Source organism: Thunnus maccoyii, chromosome 16, assembly GCF_910596095.1.
Source record: "Thunnus maccoyii chromosome 16, fThuMac1.1, whole genome shotgun sequence".
Classification (NCBI taxonomy): Eukaryota; Metazoa; Chordata; class Actinopteri; order Scombriformes; family Scombridae; genus Thunnus; species Thunnus maccoyii.
Window position 1 is genome coordinate 17359171 of NC_056548.1, and position 16903 is coordinate 17376073.

The 16903-nt window shown below is 40.3% G+C and overlaps 1 protein-coding gene across 2 annotated transcripts; it reads left to right on the plus strand.

Moving 5' to 3' along the window:
- Positions 1–1064: 1064 nt before the first annotated feature.
- On the plus strand, positions 1065–15197 carry pgfb (placental growth factor b). 2 transcript variants are annotated; one of them, XR_006091662.1, is made up of 7 exons: positions 1065–1683; positions 12416–12452; positions 13564–13760; positions 13847–13922; positions 14059–14079; positions 14189–14233; positions 14339–14359. XR_006091662.1 is itself a non-coding variant. In XM_042388617.1 (7 exons), exons 1-7 carry the CDS (start codon positions 1621–1623, stop codon positions 14358–14360), a joined length of 465 nt encoding a protein of 154 aa, XP_042244551.1. In that variant the 5' UTR covers positions 1066–1620; the 3' UTR covers positions 14361–15197. The 2 variants fall into 2 exon arrangements, 1 of the variants encoding a protein (XP_042244551.1); XM_042388617.1 differs by having other exon boundaries at positions 1066–1683; positions 13847–13926; positions 14339–15197.
- The last annotated feature ends 1706 nt before the right edge of the window (positions 15198–16903 follow it).

The following is a 16903-nucleotide window of genomic DNA, read 5'->3' on the forward strand; positions in this document are numbered from 1 at the left end:
CTTGTACTTCTCAGAGAGAAAACAACTTCTGGACAATCGTTGGTTCAGTATTGCAGCAATAAGATGGATAATTAGACCAGTCAGAAAAAGAAGATAGATATAGTTGTGAAAGAAAATGTTTACCATCCAGACAATGTCAGCACAAGCAAGGCAAGGTTGAAACAAAATAATTGAGGAGTCCAGTTCCCTGAAGATTCGCAGTTTCTTTTCCCTTCATTCTGTCCTCTCCCTGAATTTCGAAAGAGCATCCATCCATTACTGCCCTGCAGAGATACAATTTAAGAAAAGACAACCACTGTGATATTGCACCGCATAATTACAAGAAGCGTCTTTCGTCATCCCTGATTGTTTGTTCTTACTGGTTCTCTGTCCAGGGTGGTTAGCTGGTAATGGGGGTGGATGGCTTACTCTGCTTCAAGTGTCTAAGATGTTTAGAAACACCACACTCCTGAGTGTGGTCTGTACAATAGCAGAAGGCAGTGGAGCTTTTCAGCGCTGTTGAAGGAATGTCTGGAAGCCCACAAGGAATCCTTTCGTTCCAGGGTTTCTGCAAACACAGAAAGTCCCACACAGAAGATTAACTCTATGTGTCAACAGTACTGGAATCTCCCTTTCTGTCTCTGCAAACTTGACTAAATACTAGAGCCACTCTCTTTCCCTCTCAGAGGAAAATCTCCATGCACCCTGGAGCCCGGGCCAGCAATGAGGATACCATGTCACCCCCTGAAAAAGATCTCTAAATGTTTGCCTTGCTTGAATAGCTCTCACAGACTCTCCTGAGTACTCAGAAGACGTTTGTAGGCAAGTGTGTGTATACTGTGCAGTGTAAATCACCTGTGTTGTATAGTCTAGAAATCAGAAGTAAAGCATCAGCAGGAGTGTCACAAACTCTGTGATAACCAGTTTACAGCATCACATAAATTTCCATTACATGTCGCAGCTTAAAGGAGCTGTAAAAAGAAAAGAAAAAAAAAGCCTTTTCTCATCAGTGAGTTTTGTAAAGAAGATGAAGCAGAGCAGAGAGGAGGACAGAGAAGGGGAGGAGATTTAAATGTCCAGCTTGTGAAAAGGTGGTGTGGAGCAATTAGATGCAAGTGTGTCTCTCTGTCTACCGGTGCTCAGAGCAGGACTGAAAGCTGATATAGTCGGTGCAACTTCATGCTTTTTTTTTTTTTTTTTTTTTGGAGCGAATCATCACTTGAAGATTTTGGACGAAAATGCGTTTTTACTTTCAGCTCTTAATATGTTATATATATAAAAATCAAATCAAAACCGGCTCCCACTATGTCATGCTGCCAACATTAGAGTCGTTTTAGGCTTTGTTCTTTTTACTCCGTTTCTTTTAATTGTCAATTTTTTTAAAAAGAACTCCACCTCCGGCACCTCTAGCTCGACTCTGGGACCTTACAGTCTTCATTAGTAAGCACAATCTACTTCATCAAGTTACACGCGGCAACGGAGCTACGTGACTGGACTCATTACTAAACCGGGACCAGATGACTTGGAAAATTCCCAGTCAGCATCTTTTTCTTTTCTGACTGGTTTGGGACTTTTGTTGGATTGTTTTATCGTGTGCTATCGGGACCCACCATCCCTGCTCCACTCGCAGACATTCGCGAAATGAAACTCGGCTTTGTCATCGAGGCTGCGGTGGCGCTTTATCTGCTGCTCTCACCTGCACAGGTAAGTTAGTTATTCAGTGAAACTTTATGCTCGGGGAGAAGAGGTGAGGGGGGTTGCTGTTGTTTCAGTGCAAAATTAAATTCATAAAATAGACGTTACATAAAGATTTTATTAAGATGGTTACATTAGTTTGGTCTGCCAAATAATGAAGTAATAATGCAAATTTTGGCAGAGAATTGAATAATAATATCATAATTTCATGGTATTAGTCCAGTTATTTAAATACGCGCGCCAAATGGTTGAGTCAGCATGAGTCACTTGATAAAGTTATAATGATCCGTTGTGCTTTGACGCCTTCATAACGTTTTGAATGAGCGCCATCCTGCTGAGTTCATTCATCAGATGAAACGTGACAAACTGCATCACTCTCTCTGTAGAGCACATGATACAAAGTGCCTCACTGTTATTTTTGGCGAAGCTTGTAAGCTTATAATTACAGCCGAATTGTACTTTATAGACCAGTTTCACAGGCGGGGATTATTCCCACTCCTGTACTATGATACTTTTTTTTCAGTGTAGATTTCCAGTAAGGAATGACTCTGGTTTCTGTGGTTCTGAGAATTTCATTAAATAATGAATCTTTTATTGTAAATGTTTGCATGCTTACAACAATATGTCTCCAATAGTTTTTGAACTTTGCAGCAGGGCGGTAGATGTAACAGATCCTGGTGAGTTAGCAAGCTGCTCAGCCTGTCAGACTGAAAGTGTTGGCAGTGTGTCAGGAAAAACTGGCAAGAAAGGTTACACTCTTAAATTCTCTTTTTTTTTCATCTATACCTGCAGCTTTGCCTTCTTTTTCTTGATTTATCTCGTATCTACGTGTGTAACTGATACACAATGATGATGATGATAAGCCCTGGGCATGTGTAAAGATCTATGGAAATCTAATTTCAGGCTGGTCATATCACTGTCAGGTGACAGTGGATTAGTACAAAGCTGGTCTGTTCTCTGTTGCCTGGCATTGCCTGTCTTTTAGTCTTAATGTGCCAGAACAGGACATTACTGAAACTGAAGTGAGGAATCATTCAAAGGCCTGTGTTGCACTGTAGAAATTTGGATGTGCCACTGGACAGCGGGACTCGTGCCAACCAACGCTTCGGCTCTTGTGCCCATTCAGTCTCTGATTTCCTCCCAAGGTGGCTGAGGGCTGGCAGCTATCTCTGATGACTCAGATGTTTAATGCAAAACCTGCAGCCATTCACTGCAGTTCCCACACTTGCTGCCTGTTGAACTCTGCTGCAGTTTCTCTTTTGTCAGGCTGCAGTCCACATATAGCAGTGTTATGCACAGACTCAGTCCGGCTCACAAGGTCCATGTCCCACTAGATTCTCTAGCCAGAGACTTTGCAGCTGTTGCTGAGTCGAGAGTGAGTGGGAGAGACATGGGATCACCACATCTCCACTAATCCTCATAATCAGCTCATGGCCTGCTTAGTCAAAACAGGAGTGACAAAATCCAGGGCCCTCCATATGTAGCAGTTTAAATGGCACCCCACTATGAAGACTGACAGCAAATATAAACAATATCTATGAGGATCTGAGCCTGTTATTTTTGAGTCCTTTTCTGACCATTCAGCTACCGTTTTATTAGTTTATGTTGAAAGATCAGCTAAAAACAGACAGGTTCGTTCTGCTCTCCTACTTTGCTGTAAACAAGGTTTAGCCACAAACCTGACTGAGAAATGACTAAACTATCTCACAAACACACTCTCACTGGCAACTTTTTTCTAGTCATAGTGCCAAAGTGAGGCTGCTCTGGAGGTGTCTGTCCTGGTGTACCAGAATGGAAAAAGCAAACATTGGCCATGTGGTCGAGAAAACTATTTATAAATGTCTGTTTTACTCATGAATTGAAATTAATTGATAATGATGATTACTCATCATTGTCACAGCTGGGGCTGCCATCAGCAGCCTTGTGACTCATGCAGTCAATCATGACCGCTATGAAACGTGGAGTGGCCAAGAGAGGGTGCGGTTAACTTCAATAGTTCTGCTTTACTACCAGAGATTTAAAGCATAACTTGGTGTGTGTTGTAGAGACATGTAGCCATCACTTTCTATCAAAGGTAACTCTTTGTCATTTAATATGTTTGATGGATAAGGAACATGTTAATTATAGTATTTGCAGTATTACTGTATAATTGTGTACTGTGAGCTTGTGAGCCCTTGAATAGAGCAAAGTATTCTTGTGTCCCATTGTCACTCATCGCATAATGTCAGTGGCTTCTAACCAGGTAAACCAAGGAGTCAACGCTAGGACAGAAGAAGTAAAATGATCAAGTTATATTCACAAGAAGAAAAGAAACGATTCAACAACAGTATGAAAATATCTTGTGTTGCATGGATGATCTTTTTTTGTTGTCATTGTTTTTTTTATTTGTTTTTGCTTTCCTGTCCTGTTAATCATCTCACTACCTCTCAGATTTATCTTGCAACCACTTGGGGGATGCCAATACTCAGGTTGGGAACTAGTGTACCAGTTAGCAGTTATCGCTATTGTTCCAATTTAGTTTAATTTGTTAAAGGAGACATATCATGCACATTTACAGGTTTATATCTATACTCTTCTGGAATATCTTTGCTTGATTTACATTTTTAAAAAAACCTCTTTATTTACCTTATAATGGCCCACTATGAAGCCCCTCAGTTCAGCCTCTGTCTGAAACAGGCCGCTTTAGCTACTGTCTCTTTAAGGCCCCCTCCCGATGAGCCCACTCTGTTCTGATTGGTAAGCTTCAGGAAGCTTCCTCTTGGCAGACTTCTAGCAGCTCGGAAGCTACGTAAAACAATAAGTAGAAGGATTTCACCTTATTTTCTCTTTCTTTACTTGAAATGGAAACTTCTCAAATACATCCGAGCATGTTTGAGCCCAAATCCAATCTGAAATATGCGAGTGAACAATGTGAACAACCCATGGAACAACCTTAACAACAAAGGCTATGAAACACACAGCTGTTGGTGGACGTGCGTGAACAATCTGATGTCATCACAAGGAGGATGTAGAGGTAACTTTACAAACAAAGCATTCACAGCAGGATGAAGCTCTGGGCTTTTGATTTCAGGCTGCATTTTACATACATTAACTTCAAATTTTGGACCTTTGACCATGTTTAACATAGACATCCAACATCATAACAATATAAAAATAACATAAAATCACAAAAAGCATGATATGTCCCCTTTATAAGCTTTAATATCTCAAATTTTTTACAACTGACAACCGCATACATGGCACTAAGCAAGCTGTCATTCCTGTAACAGTTAGGTAAAAATGTTCTAGTAACATGGTGAGATTTGAGGAGATGGCTACAGCTGAGTATACAATGTACTGCATGTACAGTGATGAAAACACGAAGTACCACATTCTCAGGCATCAGTTAGTTACCTTTTGCATGAAAAACATTACTAAATGTTGGGATTTATCTGTAAGCAGTATCAAAATTGCAACTAATAGAATTCATGTAATCCCAAATCCTAACAGTGAGTCACAGTCATATGTGCACAGTCTGTTTATAGGTACAGACGTGTTGTCATTTTCCTGAAACACTGGTGGAAGCACCTGGGTTTCCCCCTGAAACAATGGTGACCTCTCGGTCACCCCTGTCACCAAGACTGACTAATGGGTAGCTCTAATGGAGAATATGATATAACTGCCATCCACCTGTTATTTTGCTCACATTTCTCAACACTCATCTGCTTTCCTGTTCAGTGTGGTATAGGTACTTCCTGTGCATATAAATCACATACTATATATATATCTGTGTGTGTAGAGTGTACTGCTTAGGTCCTGGCTATACTGCACTCTGCAGACTGAAAGAGCTTTGCCAAACAACTGCCTACCTGTTGCCTCCTGCCCATATGACGACTTCTAAGGAAACCACTGGAATGCTGTGCGCAATACTTCTCCTTTATTGTCTTAGTGATTGTGTGTATAAAAATGCAGGTGAAATCTTGCATCAACACAACCAAACCTTTCTGACATTAGTCAGCGTTTCCATGAAGTAATGCTCCAGTGCTGGAGACGTGCACATCTGCACATCTCTGAATGAAGCTCAAGAGCACTCAAAAATGTTTCTGTTTTGTTAAAGGGATAAGAATTATAATCCTCTTTGGTATGAGATTATAAACTACTTTGTTAGTGTCTGTTTTAAAATGCAGAATTTCCCTTGGATAAAACCTAGAAACCAGATATGGGAAAAAAGTACGCCTTACCCAACACATTTGTTTTTGCCAGACAGTTAGACTCATCGCTTCACTAGTAAGGCATGCTCCTGAGCAAATAAAATAAGGCAGCAAGCGTTCGGCTTCTCCTTGAGTATTTGTGTGAGGAAGTGATATTACACAGGTGTTTCCTTTACATCATCACCAGCAGCAAAACAATACTTGAGTCTGACCATCTGTATCACACACGTGTGTCTGTGTTTGTGTACATGGTGTGCATTTGTTATGCTTGTCCATACTTAGCCAAGTCTGTAGTGACATCACATCACATTCACAGTAGATACAGTGACGTTTCCTGAGCAGCAGGTTTCTTAGATAACTAAAACATTAACAGTAGACATCAGGTGTAGGTTTCATCTCCGCAAAATCAAACACTGAAAAGTCAAGTTCTGCCTTTCCTTCTGTGTCTCTTGCTCTCATCTTGCACATCTTTCCTGTTCAGATGTCTGTATGCGAGTGACCTGCTGACTGATAGAGCTCTTATTTGCCTTGTTGTGGTATTCCTCTTTAGTTGTAATGTCCCGGCCCAGGGGAGGGTCGCAATCGCAATCAGGAAATATGAATTTCTCCTTCCTCCTGCGGAGGAGGAGGAGCGGTGGCGCTTGGGGCAGCCGTCTACTCAGCAGGCTTTAATCTCCCATCTGGATGTAATTTACTGTGGTTTACACAGGGAGAGCAGCGTTTACTGTAATAGAGACCACAATTACCACCGGTCAGCCTTATCTTAAGACCTGTGTCGTGTGTGTGTATGTTTGCAGATGCTGTGCACGCTTTATACAGTGGTTGTGTGTGTGTTTGTGTGTTTGGGGGGACATTTGTGCATGCATTAATGGACTTATACTGAGGAAATGGTGTTTATCTAAATCAACATTTATATGGACCTTTACCTCTCCCCTGTCACTTGACCCTGTTTTACTGAGGGTTTTTTTTTTCAAAAATTAAGTACTCAAGTACAAGCACTCAAAGAAAATGATGATTGTTTGTGATGTAACCATTTCACTACACAACACAAATAAGTCATATTAAATTATATAATTATCTCAACGTTGAAAAAAAACACTTATTCATATCAAGCTTTCTTTCTGAGAGGTAAATAAGAAGATCAATACCGCTCTCATGTCTGTATTCTTACTGTATTTATTTAAAAATCACACAACTCAGCTGCTTATTTGGCTATTTTGTGGCTTTGAATCTGCATGACACTCCAACTATCACTGTGTCATAACTGGATTTCAAAGGCTCCATTGATCCAGATCACTTGAGATGCTGTTGGGCATATTTACCGTATGCTCTGAAGTTTGTTGGTGTTTTGGCAGCGCCCTGTGATCACAAGCCATGACCTGACCACCCTGGAGATCCAGCTGGATACTGTCAGACATGTAATGGCACCGCTGTCATTGTAAGTTCACCCACCTCGTGTATACAAAACAGAACCTGGCTTTCTTTTGTCGTGGTGGAGAATAGATACAGTGAACTGCAGGCCCTGTGAGAGGCCGGAGAATTAATGTCGCAGTCATGGTGTTGATGATGTGGAATCTGGAATAAGGATGGATGAGGAAGATCAGTGAGGCAGGGAGGTATAGCTCTGTTTCTCACTCATCTAGCTGTCGCTGTGTTTGTGTTCACTTGTTCTGCTTTAGTGCTCCAGGTCCTGTGTGGTCTCATGTTCAGAGCCAAAACCAGGACACAATCCCACCCTGGCTTTTATGTTTTCAGGGAGTTGAAGCTACAGGTGCTTTACTGGCTTGAGTTATGAGCGGGATGATTACCAGCTTTGCTCTATAAACATTTTTTACAGAGTTTCTCCACTGCACGCATCCCCCTAATCACCAAATTCAGCTGACAAAGATAACCAAACTACAAGCCTGCATCTCATCCGTGGACTGTTTATCCACACTGTCTCCCTCACCGAATGAGGTTATGTTTGAAAGTAGTAGACCTATTTAGAAAGCAATGTAAATAATGGCGTGATGCCCGATCTAGACACAAGAGACAAGTTGCCTGACGAATTAGAGAGAGGTTCTCCCAAAACTCAACTAGCACGCTTTGGTCAGAATAAACCAACCACATAGCTGATTATCCATTTAGACTATGAAATTTTTCCGAATTTCACTTAGTTTCTTGTTATTAGTGATTCTGTTGACACTCTTCACCTTGTTTTGCAATCCTCAGTCAGTTGACTCGTCTTGACTTAAATGATCAGTGTGCAAGCTGGTGTTTGTTGGTGAGCATGGTCAAAGATGATTGACAAGCCTTGATAGAGGACTACAGTGAATCAGTACTCACTTATACTACATCTGTAGAAGCATAAGTTTCTTATTACTTCTGATAGTGTTTGTTTGCTAATTAGTAATACAGATAATTTGATGCTTATGCTAATGAGGATTTGAAACAGAAATCTATAACTAGCTGCACCTTCCATCTCCTGTTCACACTACATCGCATATGGTGAAATTCTTGTGAAATGATGGGTGGAAAGCTGCTTTTCAGCCACAATGTGCCAACTGTGAAATAACTGCTGGACTAATGCTGTTGATTTTGAAACTTGTATCGTTTGGTGCTTTCACTCTGTTTTGGACAGAATAGTCTAAACCTTTTGACATGGTCAACCTCAAGAGGTGTGTCCTAACAAGCCAGTCGTCAACTGGAGAGCATCTCTTACCTAAATGAGCCGGTTTTACAATACTCTAGCATGACTATGGATATATTAATAATACAGAATATTATTGAAAACACTATTTTTTCAAGCAAATAATCATTACATTTTGTACTAGTACATGTCTTCTGGATGTGAAGTACCATTTTTGCATTTCATCCCCCAGATTCAAAGTAGAATGAAAGTGTTTTATCGTGATTAATGGGCTTCTTTTAATAACTTCCGTTTCAGATTACTGGGAAGCAAAACATGGTTGTCTCTGTTTTGCAATGCATAGCAGAAGAAAACCCTGGATGACTGAATCCAGTTTTGCATCATTTTAAAGTTACCCAGAAGATCTTATCTATGTAGGGCAAAATGGAAAAGAATCCTCTTTGCATTTTTTTTTGCAGTACTTTACCTCATCTCCTCTATTTCTCTACAGGAAACACATTGGGGGATATGCTGTCTGGCTGCTATCCAGATATTTTTGACAGTTGCCTTTAGTACCTGCAGTTAAAATGGCTTTCACTCCACTCCCCAGCTTGACCCTCAGTTATCAAAGTTGAAAAATCTTTCACGACTGTTATGCTGGGTCCCCATCATGTTTTATTTTTTGCTCCCTAAGCATGCTGCCCTTCCTCTGACAGATGGAGTTAAGCAAGGAGGTTAAAGATGACGCAGTTCAGCTGTGTGGGAGTGGGGAGTAATGAGGCCCGGAGCCTCCATGGCCTGACAGCAGGAGCCCAGGGACACAACAGGTCCTCTGATGTGACCCAGAGGACGGAACAAACTCTCAGCTGGCAGCTTACAAACTTTCACTTGAGATTTCAGAAACATAGAAGCAACTTTGCAATCAAGTGTGTCGACCCCGAAATGCCACGGTTTCATTACTGCTAGAACTAGAAGTTTTAATCCATCCTCTCTTGCTCCAACTGACTGCTGCTTGCTCTGCAAACCAATCTGGTCGAAGGCAGTGAAGAGATACACTGTGCTGCTTAGTGCAAGGTCACTGAGAACCAGATGTAAAGAAATACATCTTATACAACCATGGGACAGTGACTCAAGAGGGGTGGGGGAGCACCACCCAGATTATATATCCACTATGTGAATTATCCAGTGAGAATGGATTCTAGACAAGAGTCCTCTGGTCCAACACTAGTGCTGGAAACTAATAACAGTCTTATGTCATTACTTGTTTAAATCATTGGTTACAGTAAAGCTTCTCAAATGTAATGTTTTCTTTCCTTTAGTCTTTTCATATTATAAATTGAATACTTTTTTGTTTGTTTTTTTATTGTCATTTTTATGACATGTCAAATTAAATGATTAAGCTGTTTATTTACCACCTTTTAATCATCTCTCATCCATCCTTTCTGTACTCTAGCATCCACTCTAGATTTTTTTAATGAAAATGCATATCATGCACATTTGTCTTTAGACATTTAATGTTACCAAGTGAACTGTAATAAAGTAAAATCTTAAGCTGTTATTTATCATATTTTTACTTCACTTTACAGCTACATGTGGGGCTGTTTTTTTGTATATTGTGACACTTTCAGACTCCGCTCAAAATTCAATCCAGGACCATTGACTTAATCTGTGTGCAGAACACAAGCCCTTGATGTTTAATCGTCTGTCACCAGCAAGATATTTTGTGTTAAGACTGTACAGGAAATCAAGCCAGCAAAACTCCTAAACTAATAGCACAAAGGAGATACATTTTGCTCCTGTGTGATGGTGAAAAGACTGTTTTTCTTTTGCAAAAGCCAGATGTGGTACATACAATTGAAAATTGCGATGCAGGGGACAAAGCGCATTATTAGCGAGAAGCAGAAGGATTTATAGTCAGGTCAAGTCAGGTTTATTTGTATAGCTTTTAATCACAGTTAGTCTCAAATGTCTTAACACCCAAATTATGAAAACAAATAAATGTAAATGACACATGTCAATGTTAGGCCCTCACTGTGGACATGAAGTGAAAGAAACCTTGAGAGGACTGCTCGGAAAGTGATTAAGCTTCTAGGATTTATTAGACAAGTTTATACACATTTCTCAACCTAAAGAGGTTCTCCCTTTCCCCCAAGAGCTGACTTACCTCTCAGTCACCATTAATCACAGGGTAATACTGTAAGTAAGTGCACAAGAGGAAGAAGAATTGGCTACGTGAGGATCCTCATGCAGCCTTCATAATCTTGGCAGCTTCTCGTGGGCAGCTCACTCCTCCGTTCTCAACCACAGGAGGTGCCAAAGATGCTCCCTCGTCATGTCAAGGCTTAACCCATGACCGAGGTCAGAAAATCCTCCCCAGCTAACCACATTCTGTGTAGCGACTGAGGCCAGAGCCAAAAAGCCCTTGTGATGTGGAGCGGCCTCTCCTAAACCGCATGAACACCCATAGACAGAGAGGAGAAAGAGAGAGCAGATCATATGCCAATTAACACTGGAAAAGGATTTATTTTATCAGCCTGGCACTGGAGAGTGGAAGTGGCTTTTAACAATAACTTAAACTGAACTGCGACTTTCCCATGCTGTGCTGTAAAGAATACTGTGCTAGGGGAGCTTAGGTCCTGTGGAGCTGTTGCACAGCTGACACAGTTCAATGAACGCCACTCTATAGAACAACTCCACTGTCAGAGGAACAGCTGTACATTTTGACCAAATGAAAAGTCACTCTGAAAAAAAAGAGAGAGAAGCCTGAACAGCTCTTTTAACGTGGGGAGGACTGAACCTAAGTGGTTGACTGGAAGCTCTTGACTAATATGAAGTCTGTCATAGTAGGCTATGTTCTGCAGCAAAGACCGATTTGTCCCAAATAAACAGACCTGCCTGTCACTTATCCCACTGACAAATACAAGTAACTGTTAGCAGTTTAACGGGAACCTCTGAAATGTTTGTGTGGGTGTGAATGCATCATCATCATCAAAGCAGGACATTCCTCTTTAATCACATTGTTTGTAAAAAAAAAAAAAAAAAAAAATGGTTGAGTGTAGCACTGTGCTGACAGATGCTATCCTCACCCTCAAACTAATTTTGGTCCATAACAGGAAAAGGATGCATTTTAGCAATGGACAGATGGTGTAAAAAGCAACATCTTTATTGCCATCATCAGGGAAATTCCTCATCTGTCTGTTGGCTATTATATAACAACTTTTGGTCTCAGTTAACGCTTTCAGTTAATCTCTGTATCAGTGTGTACACAGACAGTGTTGCAGTATAAATGTCATCAGGTGTGGGTCACAGACAGCCTGTGAAACGCAACACCGGTGATGAGGCAAGTTAACGGAAGCAGGTTGTCTGCCGCCTGTCTAGAGCTTCTGCCGGAGGGTATTTTATCAAATGTAGATTTCTCTTCCTGAGATGGAGTCAACCAGAGGTTTTGTGTTTTCCCAGGCGAATGAGAAACACACTCTGTTTATCATGGGATGATGGGAAAAAAATCAAGACGGAGGGGGAAACCATCAATGGGAAAATAAATAGAGAGCTAAATCTTACACCACAGGAAACAGGTTTTGAACCTAAACAGTTGGGCACACAGAGGATTATGATGTATATGAGACACTGGATTTGCTGCTTGTCAGAGAAGACTTTTCCACAGCAGGGATGGGGGGAAATCATCTGACTGTAGTCCCAGATATCACCAATAGAGGACAAAGATACCTTATTGTCACACATTTGTATTTAACTGCGGGCTAATACTGTCTTTATGTAGAGGAAAGTCTCCATGTATGTGTGCAAACATGTCCCTTTTTTGCTATTATCTGTGTTTCTGTTTCATACATTCATGTTTGGATAATAGATCGCTATGATATATAATCATAGCAAAACTGAAGGAATAACCAATAATTTTGTAACCACATGTTTTTCTCTTTTGCAGAGTCTACCCTTGTCGAGCATAAACAGCACAACTGAAGGTAAGAATTTGTCAAAAAAGATTTATTTCTGTCTGTCAGTGTTAGGATGTTACTTCTAAAAATTCTTTGCCATCTTTCTTTTTTTTGTCAAACTACATTAATAATGTTCATGGAGAAACAAGTATGATGCAAAACAAGTAAATGGATATTAGCCCTGAAAAAATACCTTTGAATGAACATGTATTCATTCATTCTCTGTTTCTCACGCACTGTTGAGAAATATAAATGACTAAACTCTTGAATCCTGCATGTGGGTGCAAGTGAATTCGATCTGATCAGGATTGCTCAACCTCAGGACAGATTTTTCCAGGAACAATTAGCAAGCTGATGAAAAAGCTCAGGACTTCACAACCTGCTTTCTCGCTGCATATCATCCTCCTCCCCCTCACATTGCTGTAAATTAATGCAGCTGAAAAGACTTGGAAGACCAGCATATTGAGAGTACCAGATAAGATGTAGACATAAAGTCCGCTCAAGGAGCTGTAACTGGACAGTGAACCGGCCTTCTGCGCTGTCCAACATTTAAGTTCATGGCCCCATCTCCCTACCGTAGATACTTCCCCAGCCGTCTCCTCCCAGCCTGTCTGCTTTTATAAACAGCTGTTGTGGTGTCAGGCTCCATTCGGACTGCACTGCAGTCCCTGAGGTGCCTGCGGGGCAGCCCAGCTCTAACTCCAGCAGGGTTCTGTTCATGGCCATGTTTCCAATGTTTGTTTTCTTTTCCTTCTCTGTTTGTTCGGCCGTAGTCATTCCTGTTCCTCCCCCCACAGACTGTGCAACTGGGACACTTTCACACATATACTCCCACAGGAAAGCATATACTGTACATTATACAAACAGTTTTACCTCAGAATGAAAAAAGGATACATATTGGCATGTCACAACTGGTTTTTAGTTTCTGTGAGGTAATAACTGATACTGTTCATGTATGACAATATCATTAATTGTGCAATACGCCTTAAGTTGTAGTAGTAGTAATCGTTTTTTTCTCCTGGCAGTTATAAACAAGCTTCATGATCACATTTATACAAATGCATATAAATGTATATACATTTTAAACACATTACAAACATACATTTTCTGCTCACCTGTATCATCCTCTCACCCACAGTGTTGATGTTCCAAGAAGTGTGGGGTCGGAGTTTCTGCCGGACCATTGAGAGACTGGTGGAAGTGGTGCAGGAATACCCCACAGAGGTGGAGCACATCTACAGCCCCTCCTGCGTGCCGCTGGTGAGGTGCGCAGGCTGCTGCGGTGATGAGAAGCTGGAATGCCATCCCACCCACACCACAAACGTCACAATGCAGGTGAGACCAATGTTCGACGTAGTTGGTCTTGTTAAATTCGTGCGTATCATATCATATTGCTAATCACAACCTGTTTTATCCCTCAGCTGTTGAAAATCAGGCCAGCAGAGCCGGGTCAAGAATATGTTGAGATGACATTTGTGGAGCATCAGACATGTGAATGTAGGTAAGAAAAGAAAAACATCAAACTTTTTGACATAATATATTCATAAGTATGCAGAAACATTCAGTAAAGTGGCTATTAGATGATATTGCATCTGGATATTCTTTTTAATTTATTGAAACATTTGCTCCTCAGAATCAGGAAACCGGTTGAAAGGTAAGAACATACATATTGTTATAATGTCAGTTTTAGAGATTGTCTTAAAAATGAATCATTTTCCTCACCAGCAAGTGGATTCATGGTGTTAATTTCATCCTTCTTGCAGGAAAAGGCGAAGAGGAAGGAAGAGACAAAAATCGAAGTGTGACAGGTATAGCAGATTCTCACAATATAGCAGATCCGTGATACGTGATCCTGTTCACATATCAATTAGCAGCTTAATTAAAGATGCATTGTTATTTCTTTTGTCCTTCAGGTGCCAGATCCCTCGCAGGTAACTGCGATGGCGACCCGACCTCCTGTTGCAATGTGGCTCACTATTTATTTCCAGCCCAGTGACAGCATCAAGAGTCTCCTTCGCTCATCTATCAACACTGTGTCTGCAGCTAGAGACTCGAACAGCTGGGTTGTTTTTGCCGACATGCCCTCCTGCTGATGGGCAGAGCGTCTGTAATGACAAGGTTCAACAGAAAGTGTGTTTTGATTGGTGGGAAGACTGCTGTCACACACTTGACACAATGGACATCCTTGGGAGCCAGTGCAATGTAGAACCAAACAGACTGATGCCTTCCCTTTTATACTAGTTATTACTATATCAGGTATTGTAAGTGGTCCATTTCTTTGGTATTTAAAGGTGGTTACTCGTGTTTAATATCTATATTTATTGATTGATACAGCTGAATATATTTGGACTTTAGAAAGTTTGTCACTCTTTGTTCAAACATTTCCTTGACTTGTAGTGACAGCATATGAGTGTGCAGCTGTTCTCTACATGCAATAATGAAATGTCTCCCTCTAGTGTTTATGGAAACAGTGCTCACTACTGTTTCATACAAGAGTATTTTTTTTTCTATATTGAATACACAAATAAGATAAGACATGGGACAATGTTGTCAATCATCAGCTTATTAAAATATTCTATCGTATATAACTTGTGAAAGCAACAATCCCATGAATGTGTGTTCTGTATGAATCCTCTCCCTCAGCAACGTGTGACCGGACATACTGTAAGTGTGAAGTGTTCTACTGTCAGTTCAGACCTAAATAAGTACAATATTTATCAGTAAAGAGTATCAACTGAAGACATGTCCACAGACAATTTTCTATAAATAAATTAACTGTGATATATCAAATTGTCAAATATCTTAATTGTACTTTTGACTCTCTTTCTTTTCCTTGTTTTGGAGGGCTGGACAGTAATTATATCTGTTTTTATAAATGAACACATTTTGTGGAATATAATGCTGACTGAAACAGGTAAAACAAGCAAAAGGTAAAGTGGCAAAAGTAAACTACAAAGATGTATATTTTTGTCTATATAGCCAAGTTTGCTCCTTATAAATGGCCAAGATCTATTACTCAATACTTACTCAAGCACCACTTTGGGAGTGATGCCTATTAAAGAATATCAATTGACTAGTATCAATTGTATGGACAGCAAAGATGCAAAGCTGGCAGACTTTTTGTCACAAAGCTGGAAGATCAACAACTATGGGAGATGACTGAGGAGGGTATAGAGAGGAAGAGAAATAACAAGAGCAGCTGATCCTGAAATTCTTGATAGAAGGGGCGATAGTAACACTACAATGGATGCATCATTTACTTAAGATGCAATTAAGAGAGCAATAATACATTCTGGACTAACATTTCCTGGGAAGGATGAAATCTTTGTTATGTTAAAAAGGTGTTCTGGCATCTATGATGCTTTTAGGTTTATATAATAAAGTACTGGAAGGGGGAAACTTGCATGTTGAGGACTTGATAGCTCTGACGTCACATTTGAGAATCAATGATCAGAGAAGTAAACAGTTTTCATGCAAAGTAGAAAAGCAGTTTTATCAAGGGTAGGGAGGAACCATGGACCTTGTCATTCATCTGGAAACAGACATGAAAGCTCAGGTTAAAAAAGAATTTATAATTTCTTTAATGTGGAAATGGTATATGATAGTATGGAAGGAGGGTTTAATGATGAAACTAGATATAATAGGCATTAGAGGAAGAATTGGATTTTTTTTAATTTGATATATTTATTCAAGTCAGAATTGGGACACTTTTATCCTAAGTCCAGTATGATATTTGTAGGTCATTGTTTGCTGACGATGTAGCCTTAATTATTGGAAAGAATAAAGAATATAAGGCAGTTAATGTGGTTGAGAAAATGTGATATTTGTGGGGATTGAAGCTGTCATGAGAAAAAGCCAAAACATCAACATTCAATAGTAAAAAAGCTGTTGACACAAAGATAAAGATGTATGGGTAAAAGATATATAAAGTATGATGAGATGTTTAACATGGCCATAATGGGGAGCGAGTAGGTGTGCACTTAAAAATATGTAAAAGAGTGCTTTTTTGTCTATGGATCAGCAGCAAAAACTGCATCAAAGAAGCTGGAAGTGCTGCAAGCCCAACCTTTGAGAACTACTCCTCTGTCTGCTTTTCATGGTGATGAAATGGTGAAAGGCTGATGAAATGCTGCTGCATCTTAGACACAAGTAGCTAATGATGAATTACTGGGCAAGTCCTCAAAGACATTCAGAGGACCGACATCCAAACAACAAAGGCACGCCTCATGATGGGAATGGGAAACAACCGAGGGAGAATGTTTTGCTTAAAGATGCAATAGTGTAGTTGGAGACATGACTTGGAGCCAGAAAAGATAAATTCCCACAGTAACACACCACCCCCGCTGCTCCCTTCATTGTTAATTCATTTCCATAATCTGGAAAAATGCAAGTACATAAAGGTTTTGGAAATACTGCAGTTTTGGTTGAAGACATGTGACAAGCACTTTATCAGCCATACACCATACGAATCCAAGGAT